This window comes from Sander lucioperca, chromosome 13, assembly GCF_008315115.2.
Source record: "Sander lucioperca isolate FBNREF2018 chromosome 13, SLUC_FBN_1.2, whole genome shotgun sequence".
In the NCBI taxonomy this organism is placed as follows: domain Eukaryota; kingdom Metazoa; phylum Chordata; class Actinopteri; order Perciformes; family Percidae; genus Sander; species Sander lucioperca.
Window position 1 is genome coordinate 7,788,340 of NC_050185.1, and position 14,591 is coordinate 7,802,930.

Consider the following 14,591-nt stretch of genomic DNA (forward strand, 5'->3'; position numbering starts at 1 on the left):
TTCACATGATTATTTTTTGCTTTTCCATAAGCTCATTAAACAGCTATAACTGAGTATGATGTTCTTCTGTTGGCCAAATATTCAATTCAGAAGACCACATTTACTTGGCATTGTTGGGGATAATTGATTTGCAATTATGGAATTTTTAATTCAAATGTAGCAGATTTGTCAGCTAAACGATAACAAAATAAAATCGGTTTCACGATTAGTAATGTCGTTTACGACATATTCATACCCTACCTATGTCAAGTAACTTGTGTAGTATTAGTCATACCATCAGACAATTTTTGCCTCTTTTTAGGTGGTAGGAGTTATCATCAGCATTTGTTGTGTTCTGATTTCAGAATGATGAAAACAGTGGGAGAACAATTACAAAATAGGATGTAGGCAGGATGACTTTTTTCCTTGGCAACTATCATGTTTTTCCGAAATGATGTAAAGATTTAGGCATTCTATTATCTCTAATATGGCTAGAAGAAATAATGCATATAGCTGCTGTAAATAGGGGGGGGGGGGATTCCTCATCGCAAGTAAACTATATGTGTAAATTCGGTGTAGTGCCCCTTTCGTTCTAATTATTTAAATGCAGCCTATTTTTGTTATGCCGTGAAGGCTCCAAACTTGCCGCGCCTCTTCTCTCATGGATTTCACTTTGAAAATCCCATCCGGAAGTAGCCATTTTAACCCTGGTGAGTTTGACGTTAGTCCTGAAGCACTTTTTCTGAAACGCAAAGTGCGCTGCTGATCTATTATACTGTCTATGTGCTGTCCGTGTTGAGGCAGAGCAAGTAGTAGGCTACGCTGAGAGGAGCAGAGGAGAGCAGCGGCTCCGGGACATGCTTGTGTTTGTGGGTTTAAACTAAACTCCACCTGCGCTGGGACGACAACCGCGCATCCACTTTTGGGTGTGACAAATATCTTGCGCGCGCGTGTGAGGCGCGGATGACTTGACTTAATTGTATCGCATTCACTCCTACTGATGAGTTTTGGACGTTTTCTTAGCGGTTTGTCTGTCCAGTACAGATGTTCTGGACACACACACACACACACACACACACACACACACACACACATATATATATATATACATACACGCGCACACACACACACACACACGCACACGGGGCTGCTGCTGCGGATGTCCAGTGATTTCTTTGCTGATGTATAGTGCTGGTGAGGGGCTGAAGTTGAAGTATTGCTCTTGAAGGTGGGAGCTCCAAATGCATTCGCTCCTGGGCCGGGAGAAGAAAGAAGAAGAAGCCGGGTTTGGGATTGATCTGGGTCTGTCTCCGGGCTTTCTGCCCCAAGCTGCCACCATGTTCAGCTGCGTGGGCTGCTTCTGGGTGCTCCTCTCCTCCGCTCTGGTCGCCGTCTGCAGTTTCAGCTTCATATCCCCTGCCTGGATTGTTAAGGACCAGCTGAGGAACAATCATCACCACCACCATCACAACAACAAGGACTCTGTGAGCTTCGGCTTGCTGTGGCACTGCTCGGAGTCCCTGGACCACATGTACCGATGCTACACCTTCGGGGGACTGGGCAAATTCGCAGAGATCCCCTCCAGCTCCTGGCAGGTGGGTAACACCCATGTCCATCCCATGGGGATGAATGAGAGCATGTGGGGCATCAAGTGGGAAGGGCATGGCATATGGCATTAAAGGAGCCAGGAAAGAGCAGATAGCAGGGCAGCAATCTCAGAGCAAAGATTAGTAAATCTGAGCAAATCAAACAATCTTCAAATTATATTCAAGTCTAATCACTTCCCTGAATCAAGAACATGACACCTGATTAAAGAAAATGACTCTTGATTTGAGACATTTAATCAAACAAGTTGATTTTGCAACCGTAACAAGTCATTTATCATTTAAATTGTATCTTAAAACAGTTTAAAGGAGTTGTTAAGATGCCAATTTCACAACCATCCATCAGCTATTGTATTCCTTGGATCCACAGAGGTTAATTTGATTTTTTTTCTGATTTTTTTTTTTTGACTCTGCCATCAGGGTTCACTGACACCTCATGATGAAACTCTGTGGTCGCTCACATGCATGCATGCTGCTGCGCACACACCCACACACACCCAAACACACCATGTGTCACAGTAAACTAAATGACACAAAATAATTACTGTGGCTCTTATGCCTTTCCTGACACATATGGTGACGATGCAGTGTGTTTCAGTCAGAAACAATGATTCATTGATATGTGGGTGTATCATACAGAGCAGCATCTGCAGCACAGCAGGCCAGACACACACCAAAGCTGGGAAAGTGGCTCTAGGTTGGCAGGCTGCTCGCCGAGCGGGGCTCCCCAACAGCAGCAGACATTTCAATTTTGTCTCTCATCGTCAAATTGAACCCGGTTAGTTAGCGAACGTGTGAGTGTTTCGTACCACCCTGCTTTCTCCCCACCTATGGTGTCAACAGATGTGCAGTTATATCCAGCATCAAACACCCTCACAAATGGGAGTGTTTAAGGGGGAACATTTGATCACGTTGGTGGGCCAGTGTTGTTGATCTGTGTATAGGGTTCAGGAAAGTTTGGAGATGTTGCGAATTGTTGCTGAGGCTGTGGGAGAGACCGTTTTTTAATTTTGTTAGAGCAAAAACAATTGGCCTTGTTAGAAGACTTGTAACTGGGACGCTCACCATTTCATACAAGTTGTGGGATCATTTCATTCCTTTCTACAAGCAGGCTGTATGGACTCCTCCGCCTAGCACCCCCCACTAAAAAACTGCTACACTACACCACCCACCTCAGGAGTTATGATTTATGCATGAAGGGGAATTAGCATTTGAAAGGGAGATATTAATAAGTGGCTGCTTGTGATTGTAGCGTAAGTATCTGCAAAGAGGGAAGAATGGAACGCCTGGGTTTTCTTTTCCCGGGGAAGCACAGGTGTAGAGAGCAGTGAGCAAACACAGAGCAGATTGGGATCTCTGTATGCACAGATCATCTCAGTTATATTCAAACATTAACGACCACATACTGAACTGTGGCACGCTGTGTTTGAGGCTCATTTGGCCAAAATCAGTAGTCTTGAGTTGTCAGCGAGTCACTTAGTGGGTCCAGTGATGAGCTTCTCTTCCAGTTTTGTTAGTGAGTGTGAGGTTGATGGAGCTGCTTTGCTGCGCAGAGCTACACGTGTTATTACAGCGGTGAACCCGAGCGCACGATCCTGCTCCCACAGCCATTAATAAAGGTGAAGGGGCCATTAAGTTTTCATCAGAGCCACTTTATTACTCCACCACTCCTCACTGATGCGCACATCGCTTTGCTGATGCCCTCCATTTTCAACTTGTCAACAACTTGTGTCGACAAGTGGACAAATGGACTTGCACACGGAAACGCAAACCTGTAGCCATGATATTGTACATAGAGATGTCTGTGCTACAGTGCACACACGCCTCAGCAGCCATCACAGTCCCACTCTGTGTTTGTGTTAGTAGAAGAAGACATCTCTCACTGTATATTGAGCTCTGTAGGCTCCATCAGAGTGGAAGAGTGTACTCTTGGCTCACTGAAAAAGACAGGCTGAGCCCTGCGGATGCAGTGCGAGTGAACCAGAGGAGGACGAGGACAGGACAGGGGAAGAGGAGGAAGAGGAGGGGGGGTGTGGGGCTCACTGAGAGGCTGGCCTACTTGTGCTGTAGTTTCTGTGGGCTTCTCTGTTGTCGCTTCATGTTGTTAAAAGCTTTTGCTTGGACCGCGCTGTCGTCCAGTGCTGCTGGCGCTCAGGAGCCCAGTGCTGTGGGCCGTCGCCAGGCTGGCAGGGCTGCTGCATCCATTTAGACACACACACACACACACACACACACACACACACACACACACACACACACACACACACACACCTCCCTGTGAGATTTAAAAGAGGGTGGCAAACCAACACAAGCTTGTGTCCTGTTCATGTCAAATGAGGACGGTTGTATGATTGCACTTTGGTTTTTTATTTTTATCTTTATTCATTCATTTGTTTATTCTTTCCTTATTTTCTTATTTCTCCTGATAGTGTGTTGGTAGGTGGGGGTAAAGCACGGTGGTGGGACTTGTTGTTGTTTTTATATTGTTGTTGAGATGTTTACTGTTATGATAGACTGCTAAATGAAATATCATTTTTTTTATTTTAAGATACAAAACGGAAAAAAGCGTGTGGCACTTTGTATTATTAGGTCAAATATATGTCGTAATCATGACTCGGATGCTAACGTGAATGCTATTTACTAGTTGGAAACTGGTCTTTAGTCTCTTCTGCACAGTGGTGTTCCACAGAAATGATTCCTTGTATTGCTTCTGCTTGTTCCTGCTTGGTTGTCAGACTTCCCATCAGAGCAGATGTAGAGTAGCGGCAGTGTGCGAGCATGTTTGTGTACATGCGCGCATGAGAGTATACATGTGAGTGCAGAAGTGTGAAAGCCCCAGTGCTGCTGCGGTGGTTGCCAGGTAGAACGTGCCAGGGGAAGAGGTGTACCATGAGCTGCTGCTAGGTAAAGTGTGAAGGAGGAGGGGGTCACCTGCCAGAAAACATTTTCACCTTAACTTGTTAACAGCTTATGTGCTTCCAGCTGCTTCACAGCACTAAACACTGGAGTTGGATTAGCTTGGCCTCTGTGGTAACCAGCCAAGAACACAGACGTACATGTGTGTGTGTGTGTGTGTGCGTGTGCGCGTGTGCATGTGTTTTTTTGCTGGCTCTGTTGTGGTGCGTGAGTTCAGGGCTTCTCACACAGCACATGCCCACTGAATGTCAGGGTCTTCTTGTAGCCTAAATGAGTGGTGGCCGAGCTCCAGGAACACTGATTGGAAAATGTCGTAGTTCGTCCCCATCTTTTGTCTGTCTGCGTTGAAAATGGCAGCCTGACTTGGCTGTGGAAAAAGGAGGATAGGATTGGCTTCCATTGAAATGCTCTGAGACATGAGGTCCATGTTGTCTTTCCCCACACACCAAGAAGATGAATTATAGACATTACTGGAGATGCCTAATTGCCAGTTACCTATTGAAGAACACTTACTGGTGCATGAACTCTGCTAGATGCTCTAAATGTCATTTCACCACTCACTGAGCCAGAATTAGTTTTAAGTAGATAGATAACTTATCTAATGAAATTCACTTATGATTCTTTTGTCTGACGGCTACTCAGCTTTTGTCTTTGCCCTCCTTCATTAATGTCAGTATCTACTGTAGAGAAGTTTTGCTGTGAAAGAATGTTACTGCTTCATTGTCAGTGTCTGAGAATGTTGTCACAAAAACATAGTATAATGAAATAGTAAAATGATTTCAAAGCATCGTAAATGTTAGGATGTAATCTGTATTTTACACCTAACTGTTTAAGATTGGGAAAAAAAATGATACATGCAGTAGAGTACTGTGGAGGTATTGAACTAAAACAGATTAAGACTTAAGACTAAGACAGTTTGTCAAAAATAAACTAAAATCAAATTATGTCTGGAAGTAAATTCCAAATACACCAAGTAAAGATAGAACAATATGACATTGGTTTTCTATTCAAGTTACTATTTTAAGTTCCATTCTTTTGGTATCTCTTTGTTCACTTTTTGGAGTCTGTAATTCCACCTTTGACTTTACCGGATGGATTTTACTGAAGTTCAGTACAGTTGAAATCATACCTTAAAGAATCGTCATAAAGAGCATCAGAAACTGGACAGTTGTGGAGCTGTTTACATAGTGAACAGTAAAGAACAAAATAGTAATCTGATTCACTTTATTTACAATTATTCCAGATTAGGGACTGTAGGAAAATGATTAGGGAGGTTAGTAATAGGGGCAATGTATTGTAGTTTTTCTTTTGGCTGAAGGTAGGCTAGTCTTTAGTCTTTGTGGGTCAGCACAGGAGGGTCTTTTATTTTTTTCTCATCCTAAATTTATATTTTATTTCAGTTTTCCTTTGCAATACAGTTAATAGAATACATCAAAAAGACAACTTTCACTTGCCCCACGGATCATAAAGGTGCACTTTACAACAGTTCTGTCTCTGTATCAGGGTTTTATTCATGTGTACATTGGTGGTTCACATTAAAAGTCCCATTCACATATTAAGGTTTAAATTGAGGTACACAGTAAAACATGTTGTACCACTTTTACAAAGTGAAACATAAGGTTCAGCCCCCCCCTTACAACATCAATAATTTATGTGTACAGTTCATTAAAGGCGAACTCCACCGATTCGCCACATCAAAGTGTGTTTACAGTTCTTGGGGAGTATTACTGCATACGGTATGTGAAAAAAGTTGCATAAAGGCTCCTTTTGTGGCTCCAGAGGAAGCTGCGTTAAATCTCATGAATTCAGCATTGGTTGGGGCTGAAGACATGTTTGAAAATGAATAAGATCTCTGGGTGTGGAGTTAGAAATAAGTGAGTTTACCAGATCTCTGTAGCTCCTTATTCCCCCATCATACAGTCCTTTTAAATGATCTAGTTTAGAGTCATCCTACAGCATTCAAGTAACTCAATGCCATTTATTTTGAAGGAGCTACATTCAATTTTTAACCAAATAGATAACACATTTTGTTGATTAAATTACCGACAGTGATTCAAAATATGCTCTCCTTTAGAGACAGTTTTAAAACTGCAATGCTTAGTTGATTAATTGATTAGTTCATTAGTCCATCTACATAAAACTATTAGTATAACTGAGAATATTTTCTCTATTATGTCTTTCTTAGTCCTTTGTATGTCAACTTAATATCTTTGGGTTTTGGACTATTGGTTAGACAGAACAAGACATTTGAGAATGTAACCTTGGGCTTTAGGTAATTGTGATGAGCACATAACTAACCCATATACCAAATGACTAATTGATAAATCAAGAAGAAATTTGACAGATTAATTGATAAAGAAAATACTATTTTGTAGCAATCATAGACAGTTTTATTAAGTTTTCTGACTAAAGTAGACTGCACTGAGAGGGGTTAAATTGTTTATATTCTAGCCCTATATCTGAACTTGCACGATTTCTTTTGTCTTTCATTCAGATTTTTCAGATTCAGCTTTTAGTTGCGTGATTTTCTTTTTTATTTATTTAATGAGCATTGTTGGAGGTGTCTGAGGCCTAAGATTTTCATTGCCAACGACTACTTCTGTTATTGTCGTGCACACCGCTAATAAAAAAAACCCCTTGAACCTTAATACACTGTAGTGGAAAGTTTCTCTTTAACCAGAGATTCACCGGTGTGCTGCCTAATAACAGAATGATGGACAAGGGCTGGCCTTTATCTCTCTGAACAACATGAGAGAGAACTGAAGGGTCTTTGCTCTGAACCGGCCGTGGGGGCTAGAAGGTCCAATGAACACACACACACACACACACACACACACACACACATTCCCAAGGGAGTCGATGTATTCCTTGCCACTTGCTGACAAATACCGCGGCTCAACAGACTAGCAGAGGGCTGTGAAATCTCCACTGAACAGAAAGCCGTCATGTCGTCCTTGATGCGGGCTCGAGTTGCTCCTTAGATTTACTGTGGCAGTAAAGCTCGTCTCCTCTCTTTCTCTCCTCTCTCTCTTATAGCCTCTCTCCTTTTAATGCTAATGGGGAAACCTCTGTGGTGAAAGCCATTTGTGTGGAAGTGTTATAAATGATGTTATGAGGTCTAATGCACATGTTGTATTTCTGCTTCACCCCCCGTGGGGAAACCACTGCCCAGTTTGCACGAGAGACAAAAGGCGGACTTGTCTGGCTGCTTTCTCCTGCTGACCTCATTCTGTTTAGAGCTTCATGTACAGTGCTTTCCACAGAGGCATGTTCAACACACACACACACACACACACACACACACACACACACACACACACACACACATGTATGAGTATGATTAGACAACTCAAAGTGATGTGATGTACCCACACACGTACCATTTTTACACAGTGAGATTAAAAGAGGCAGAGTGATATACACACACACACACATACACATTCTCTCATCAGAGTGTGATCAAAAGAGACGTTGATGTGATGTACAATGGCTGTCCATGTCAGCACTGACGCAGTAATTAGGGGTTCAGGGAGGGAATGCCGAGGGGCATTAGAAGAGAAGAGAAAGAAGTAGACCCAGTGAGTTATTTCTTTAAAAATTCTTCCTTTGTTAGCCTCCAAAAAGCCCAGATTGTCAATGCAAAAACAAGGCCATATCCACTCAAAACCAGCCCGCCCCCATGCACAGCACAAAGCAGCCATCATCCATATTCACACTCAGTCATAATCTGAGCCTTTCAGCTGATATCATTAAAGGACTTCCACCTGTAAAGGTGTGGCTACGATCTCCAGTCCATTTTACACTCTGCTCTCCGCTGACCTTTAGCCCAGCCTCTTGTTGTCCGTGCACTTACCTTGAGAGGAGAGAATGGCGGAGGTCAAGAGTCATGTTTTACTACCATCTTCTCCCGCCGAGTTGTTTTTCAGGTGGCTGGTTTAGGGCAGAGCTTTCGTCTTTCTGCTGGTGGCAGAGCATATAACCACTACATTGAGACAAACATATCCTTGGCTCCAGGCTTGGCCTAATATGAATTAGTGGTGTTTTGTATTTGGTTGTCTTTTCACGTTGACTTATACTGTACCAGGTACATAAATAGACTCATTGCAAAAACTTCAGTGTAGAGCAGGAGAAGGCGTGGAGACTGGAAAGAGAGATAGATGTTTGGTCCTTTGACAGCAAGTCTAGCGTGAAATGTGGTGTGCTGACTTATTATCATACTGTGCATGTTTACTTCAAGGCCACTGTCTGACTGTTGAGAAAATTAATGGCAGGCAGTGTGTATACAGAGGAACGTTTTACAATGATGGATTTGGGGATGAATGGGCCATTTGGATGGCTTGTTTTTTCTTACTCACAATTTGCTTTGCATTTTCTCATGTTTGAACTAAAGGCCATTCTAAATCTTCAGTATGTTTACTGCTAATGCAGTTTGACTACAATAACTGTTGGAATGGGTTAGAAGTGTGCTGGTAGTTATCTTTTGTTGTCTGCTTCTGATATGAGCGGTTTGTAGAATTTGTCAATACTCTGCTGGTTGTCTATGGAAGACACTTAAAGGCCCATGCTAGTGGCTCTGCATTTATTATGCCATTACCTACACATTCTGCTTACTATACATAACTGCTCACCTTTTTTGAAAGCACACCATGAGTTTTCACATTGATTTTCTGGCAGCTTCTGGTTTCAATTGATGTCAGCACACAATAAAAATCAACATACAGAGACTTGCTTTAGGGAGGTAATCCACCATTGTGAATATTAGGTGCCTTTATTTGTTTTGTTTTTTAGATGAAATTATGGTATTATACGGGAATACTATCACAAGCAGGGACTGTTCTCATAGCTGTCCATGGTGCCTTAAAGGATGCTCTGACATCTGAGACTTCTGGGTCAGCTGTTGATTTAAAGGTTTAAAAAATCCATATTGTAAATCTTTTTGTAATCTCTCTCTCGAATCTCGGATGTTAGTGTCCTTGAACACCCTAACAGTCACATTTAGTTGCCCATCTCAGGAAAGTTCCAACTCTCTGCAAGTGGGTTTTCATGCTATTTTGAAGAAGAATATAAAGCAATGACTGCCTGGAAGGTAGGAAATCAATTTGAAAAGGCTTTAGAAAATGGTTGGCAGTAATGTTAGGAATACTGGAGCTGTAGTTCATTCAATTAATTTGACTTTAAGAGACAGTTTGTAACCGCAAGGTTCAATCAGCATCACAACATAGACATAAGCACACAGACACATCTAACAATCAGATACACATAGCACATAAATTACACATGACATGGGAATGGGAAACATGCAAAATCAACAGCATGGGCCTTTAAACCAACTTCTGCATGTGTGATTGGGCTATTGATGGAAATATTTTGTATTTCAGTAGAGAGCAATTCTGTGTCAGGGTTTTAAAGGTCGCAAATCATGCTTATTTTCAGGTTCGTACTTGTATTTTGGGTTGGCCCACCTACCGAAAAAGCCCAGTCTGCTCTGATTGGTCAGTGTTTCCAGGTCTTCTGTACCTGTGCTCTCTGAATATCTGCACTGTCATTGCAGCCGGGGAATGACTGTAACGGCACTGTAGCGCACTCTACCTATATAGAGAATAGTTGTGACATCACAACCGTACGAAAGTCCCGACGGCTCATTTAAAGGCACAGTTTCTGAATACGGTGTGCATTTATCTGTGGACTGAGTGTTTTGATACATTCACAGTATTTATATAGCACACAGACCTGCTTTATAATCAAAAAAGACATGGAAAACTCACTTTTACAATATAGGACCTTTAAAATAACTCAGTGCAAGATTTCTTCAAAGCAACAGACACACATATCAGGAGCATTATGCGGGTCATCATCTTGCTCAAAGACACTTTGACATGTGAAGGTGGAGACAGACCCACCGACCCTACAATGTTGGCTGAGCCGCTGTACCACCTGAGCTACGGCCTCCCACGAAATGCTTTAGAGGTTTTTTTTCTACATTTAAAAAATAGAATTTACAAAAAAAGTACATCTTTATGTTTATGGTCTTACTTTGGCTCTGCCTTGAGGTTAGGGTGTGTCCTTCCTCAAGGCAATCCAATCTAACTCTGGTGTTTGTAGATTTTGTCACAATTTTCTTTTTGCGGAGTGTGTGCAAGCGGGGGCAAGAGGTCAGTGCAGCATACGGGAGAGGAATTGAAAGTGCAGAGGAACAGCTGTCCTGATGATGGATAGAACGGGTGGCTTAGGGAGAGATGAGGAAGGGGAGGAGGATGAGCAGACAGAGAGGGGCATGTGGATCTGCATTTTATACCCATCTAGGTGAAGGAGAGAGGAAATCAGTCTGGCTGAGAAGGAGAAGGATTTATGATCTCATCAGCCTTGATGGATGGATGGTACCTGCAGTGTGTGATCATTTTTCGGCTGCTTTTTATATCTGATATTTGACACTCTCACAGCAGTGGGCATAGCAAAACATATGCTGTGATGAAAGCCACCAATGGTCAAAAATGTCATATACTCTATCAGCAGATCAGGAAAGGTTTATTCAAATATTGGCTGAACTCCCAACAGCAGCAGCAGCAGCAAACGCGTCCACACTGTGAGCGTTTATCTCTCTTATGAATTATACTCTTTGCTTTGGTGATATTTAAGAGCCTCTGATCAGCAGTTCCCAGGTAGACACAGCAAGCTGTCTGACTGATAGGAGAGGGGGAGAGATGGGGCAGCATAACCGAGCGCTGTTTCCTTCACCGGGGAACAGCTGAGTCAGCGGGCTCCGGGAGGCCGCCGTCCATTTGTTAAGCGGCCTGTCACTTCCACTGCCTTCACTGTGGATCCTGCGGGTAGTTTATGTATTGATTTAACAGGGAGCATTTTTCCATTTTTTAACATAAATGATGGCTCACTTGGCTCGATGCACTGAAGCCGGCTGTAGCCTGTGCGAGTCGGCCCCCATCAGTAGTCAAAGCACAGGGGTTGCAGGTACAAGAGCTCAGGCTAACAGGAAAAACACTTTAATACGGTAAATCCACCTCCGCTTGACGTCTTAGAGATGACATTCTGTACAGGAAAAGATGCTAGCGAGAGGCGAATTACTAGTTTGATGGAATCAACTATATTTTTGTGTTATTCCACTGCGTCTGGATATAGTTTTTAGTGCTCCACTTTTCCTGCAACATCAAAAGATAAAGCTCCTGGGATCCTGCCGAGCTCCCAAACATAACTTCCCGTTGAATCCCAGAGCGAGCCGTGCAGCTTCAGAAAAAGAAAATCTGCAAGTCCCAAGTGTGTAGACTTATTCAGTGTTATATAAAGGGAAATGTCACTGTGTTTCTGCTTTGAAATAACTCTTATAAGCTCTTAGACAGTTTAGACCAAAAAAAAGTAGCCGTTGGTTGAGACATGAATTGCCAGTGTTCCCCTCAAATGATTAGTTTTGGGGTCAGAAGGGAATTGCAGCATCTGATCAGACTTTCTGATCTGAAACTACGTAGATAGAAGCAGCCTTTATGTGGGAAAAATGTATAGCAACTCATTGGAGTTCATAAATGGACAGCAGGTGTTATCATCTTATGCTACTGGTTTGATTAAGCGCCCTTTCTTGCTCACTAAAAGCTGCTAAGGGATGGGTGGGGGGTTGTTCCTCAATAAAAAGTACATTTTCTGCTCTGCAACAGTGAAGAGTTTGCTGCTGTGCTAATGCGCAGCTCCACAGAGAGAATGGAATGAAAGAAAAAGAAATGAAAATGGGAAAATGGGAGCACCCAGTAGGGAATAGTAAAAGCAGATGCATAATAAAATAATTTGGATGCAAGTCAATTTGTAACTAAGTGTATCATCACAGATCTAGATTTTCTGAAACTGTTTGTGCTTTTAAATGTAACCCCTCCCAATGCCAGAAGAATACGATTCTTATTCCCTTTAGTGCACCAGTAAGGTGCACCAGTAAGGAGCTGACAACAGGAACAACAGTTACTTTGTGAATGGAATCATGCTTTTAGATCCATAGAATAGTTAGATTTTCATTAAAGAAAGCACAATTAATGTTTGAACCCAAGTTGAATTCGCTTATCATTTATCAGTGTTCGCCCCGTAGGGCATCAAGACAGTGCCTCAGAAAACTGCGCTTAATCAGTGGCCTACTGTGTAACGATGAACTGTCATCGTGGTGGATGAAGCAGCTCAGCAGCATGTTGTTGTCCAGTTACATCATTCATTCATTCATCATTCACATCGAGCCTCTATAGGCCAGACTCTGGGCTCCTTAACATTCAACTGATGCATTTTCTGATACTTGATCAGACTGATGCAACTGTGATTCAGGCCTGGTAACACAATTCATTTATTAGTTAGTTAGTTCTATTCTGAGGAGATCTAGTTCTTCTTAGTTGTGCAAAAAAGAAGATTTCTTACTTATTAGAAGAGTGCACCTCTCCATATTTAGAGGTGTGGTCAGTGGCTGAATTGGACCAAAAAAGGTGCCAGTACCCTTATTCAGCAGATATAATCATCGCATGTGTCTTGGATATATTTATATTTATACTATATCTTGTAAGGGTGACCACGAATAGTTGACTATTTGACAATTCGATGTAAGGAGCCTGATTCGACTGCCCTTAGTCACAGTGTCTGAAAATGTGGTTATGAAACAAAGAATCATATTCATTTGGGCTATGTGGGATGCTGAATGTCTGATTTTACATAGAATTGCTTGTTTTTCCCCCAATAAATAATCATATATAGCACATTTTGGTGTAAACATCCGCCTGTTAATAATACTGTCAATAACAATTAGAAGTAAGTTTGTGGACAAAAATCAGAAGTGCTCAGTCCTGGTGAGTACTGGCCCATTTCAGTCACTGGAGGTGGTTACTAGTTTGACTCTCAAACCAAAACTATTATATGGTTATTTGAAACTTTTCTAAATATTGCCCTACATGTTCATTTGTGCGGGTCAAGAAGTTTACTGTAATCTGAGTGTAACATGGATCAGTCTGATGATATGAAGCAGAGTGGTGGAGGCAGATAGTAGTGTTTTCAGTCGCTACAGTACAGTATGCATGAATTATGAAATGTGCACTTGGGACCAGAGGTAGTGCAGATCATGCATAAATGCAAGGGCAAGCTGGGCTGTGTGAGTTTTTGAGGGAGTGAGAGCTGAAGGACGGCCTCTGCTGAAGCCCACAAGCTCTCTGAAACTGCTCCATTACAGGTGGAGGAGGCTGGGCCATGTGGACACGCTTCAAGTCCTCTATCTATAAAAATGTATTATTACAAACTGAGGGGGAGGTCTGTACTTGTTATCAAATGCTAATCTGCAAGAGCTATTAATATTATATCCGAATTTTGAAAAAAATCTAGAGTAAATTACCTCTTTTTCTGCAATTCATCTGGGAATAGTCATCCGGTTCAAACTGGATTGTTGAAAGTAGATCACTCTTTAGAAGATGCTCTGCTCTACAAATCATTTTCACACATTCTTCCGACTAATTAATTTTCAGACTCTTTGACTCATCTTTTTAACAGATGTCGTCTTTTAATCAACATGTGGTAATACAGTTTATTAATCCCAACATCTCCATAATGTAATAAATGCATAAATATGCATGTACATATAGGATGTCTGACAGCCCTGTTGTTCAGAACTAATTCAGGCTAACACGTTATCAGGCTAAAATAAATTTGTTAATTCTGGATTAGTTATATTAGTTTCCAAAATCTTGATCTATTTCTTCAATTGCGTAGAAACATTTTAGTGTTGAGATGACACTAATATGCCAAATTAAATGTCTTTTAACAGTCACCTTTATCGGAGTTTATCTCCCAAACTAAATGTGTTTATTTTGTTGTATATTTTGTTTGTATAGGCAATTCTTAATAAACTGCTCAGGCTCATCTAAAATCATAATTATATCAACATGTTTCCATTATAATGAAATTTGTATCTGAAATTGATTTTATTCAGGGAGTTTACTCCAAAACCTCTTGGTCATAATCAATAATAATAATAATAATAAACCTGCATTTTAGCAGGTTTGGGTTTAAGGACTTGTTACTCTGACAACAGTTCCAGAAACATTTTAAACCAGCTTCAAACTGAAAAATCCA

The 14,591-nt window shown here is 41.6% G+C and overlaps 1 protein-coding gene across 1 annotated transcript in view; it reads left to right on the forward strand.

The window, feature by feature from the left end:
- The first annotated feature begins 686 nt into the window (after positions 1–686).
- Positions 687–14,591, forward strand: part of LOC116058164 (transmembrane protein 211) — a 106,051-nt gene continuing 92,146 nt past the window's right edge. The window contains exon 1 of the mRNA XM_031310872.2: positions 687–1,574. Coding sequence (XP_031166732.1) covers positions 1,221–1,574 — 354 coding nt within the window. The 5' untranslated portion in view covers positions 687–1,220. The remainder of the gene's footprint in view (positions 1,575–14,591) is intronic.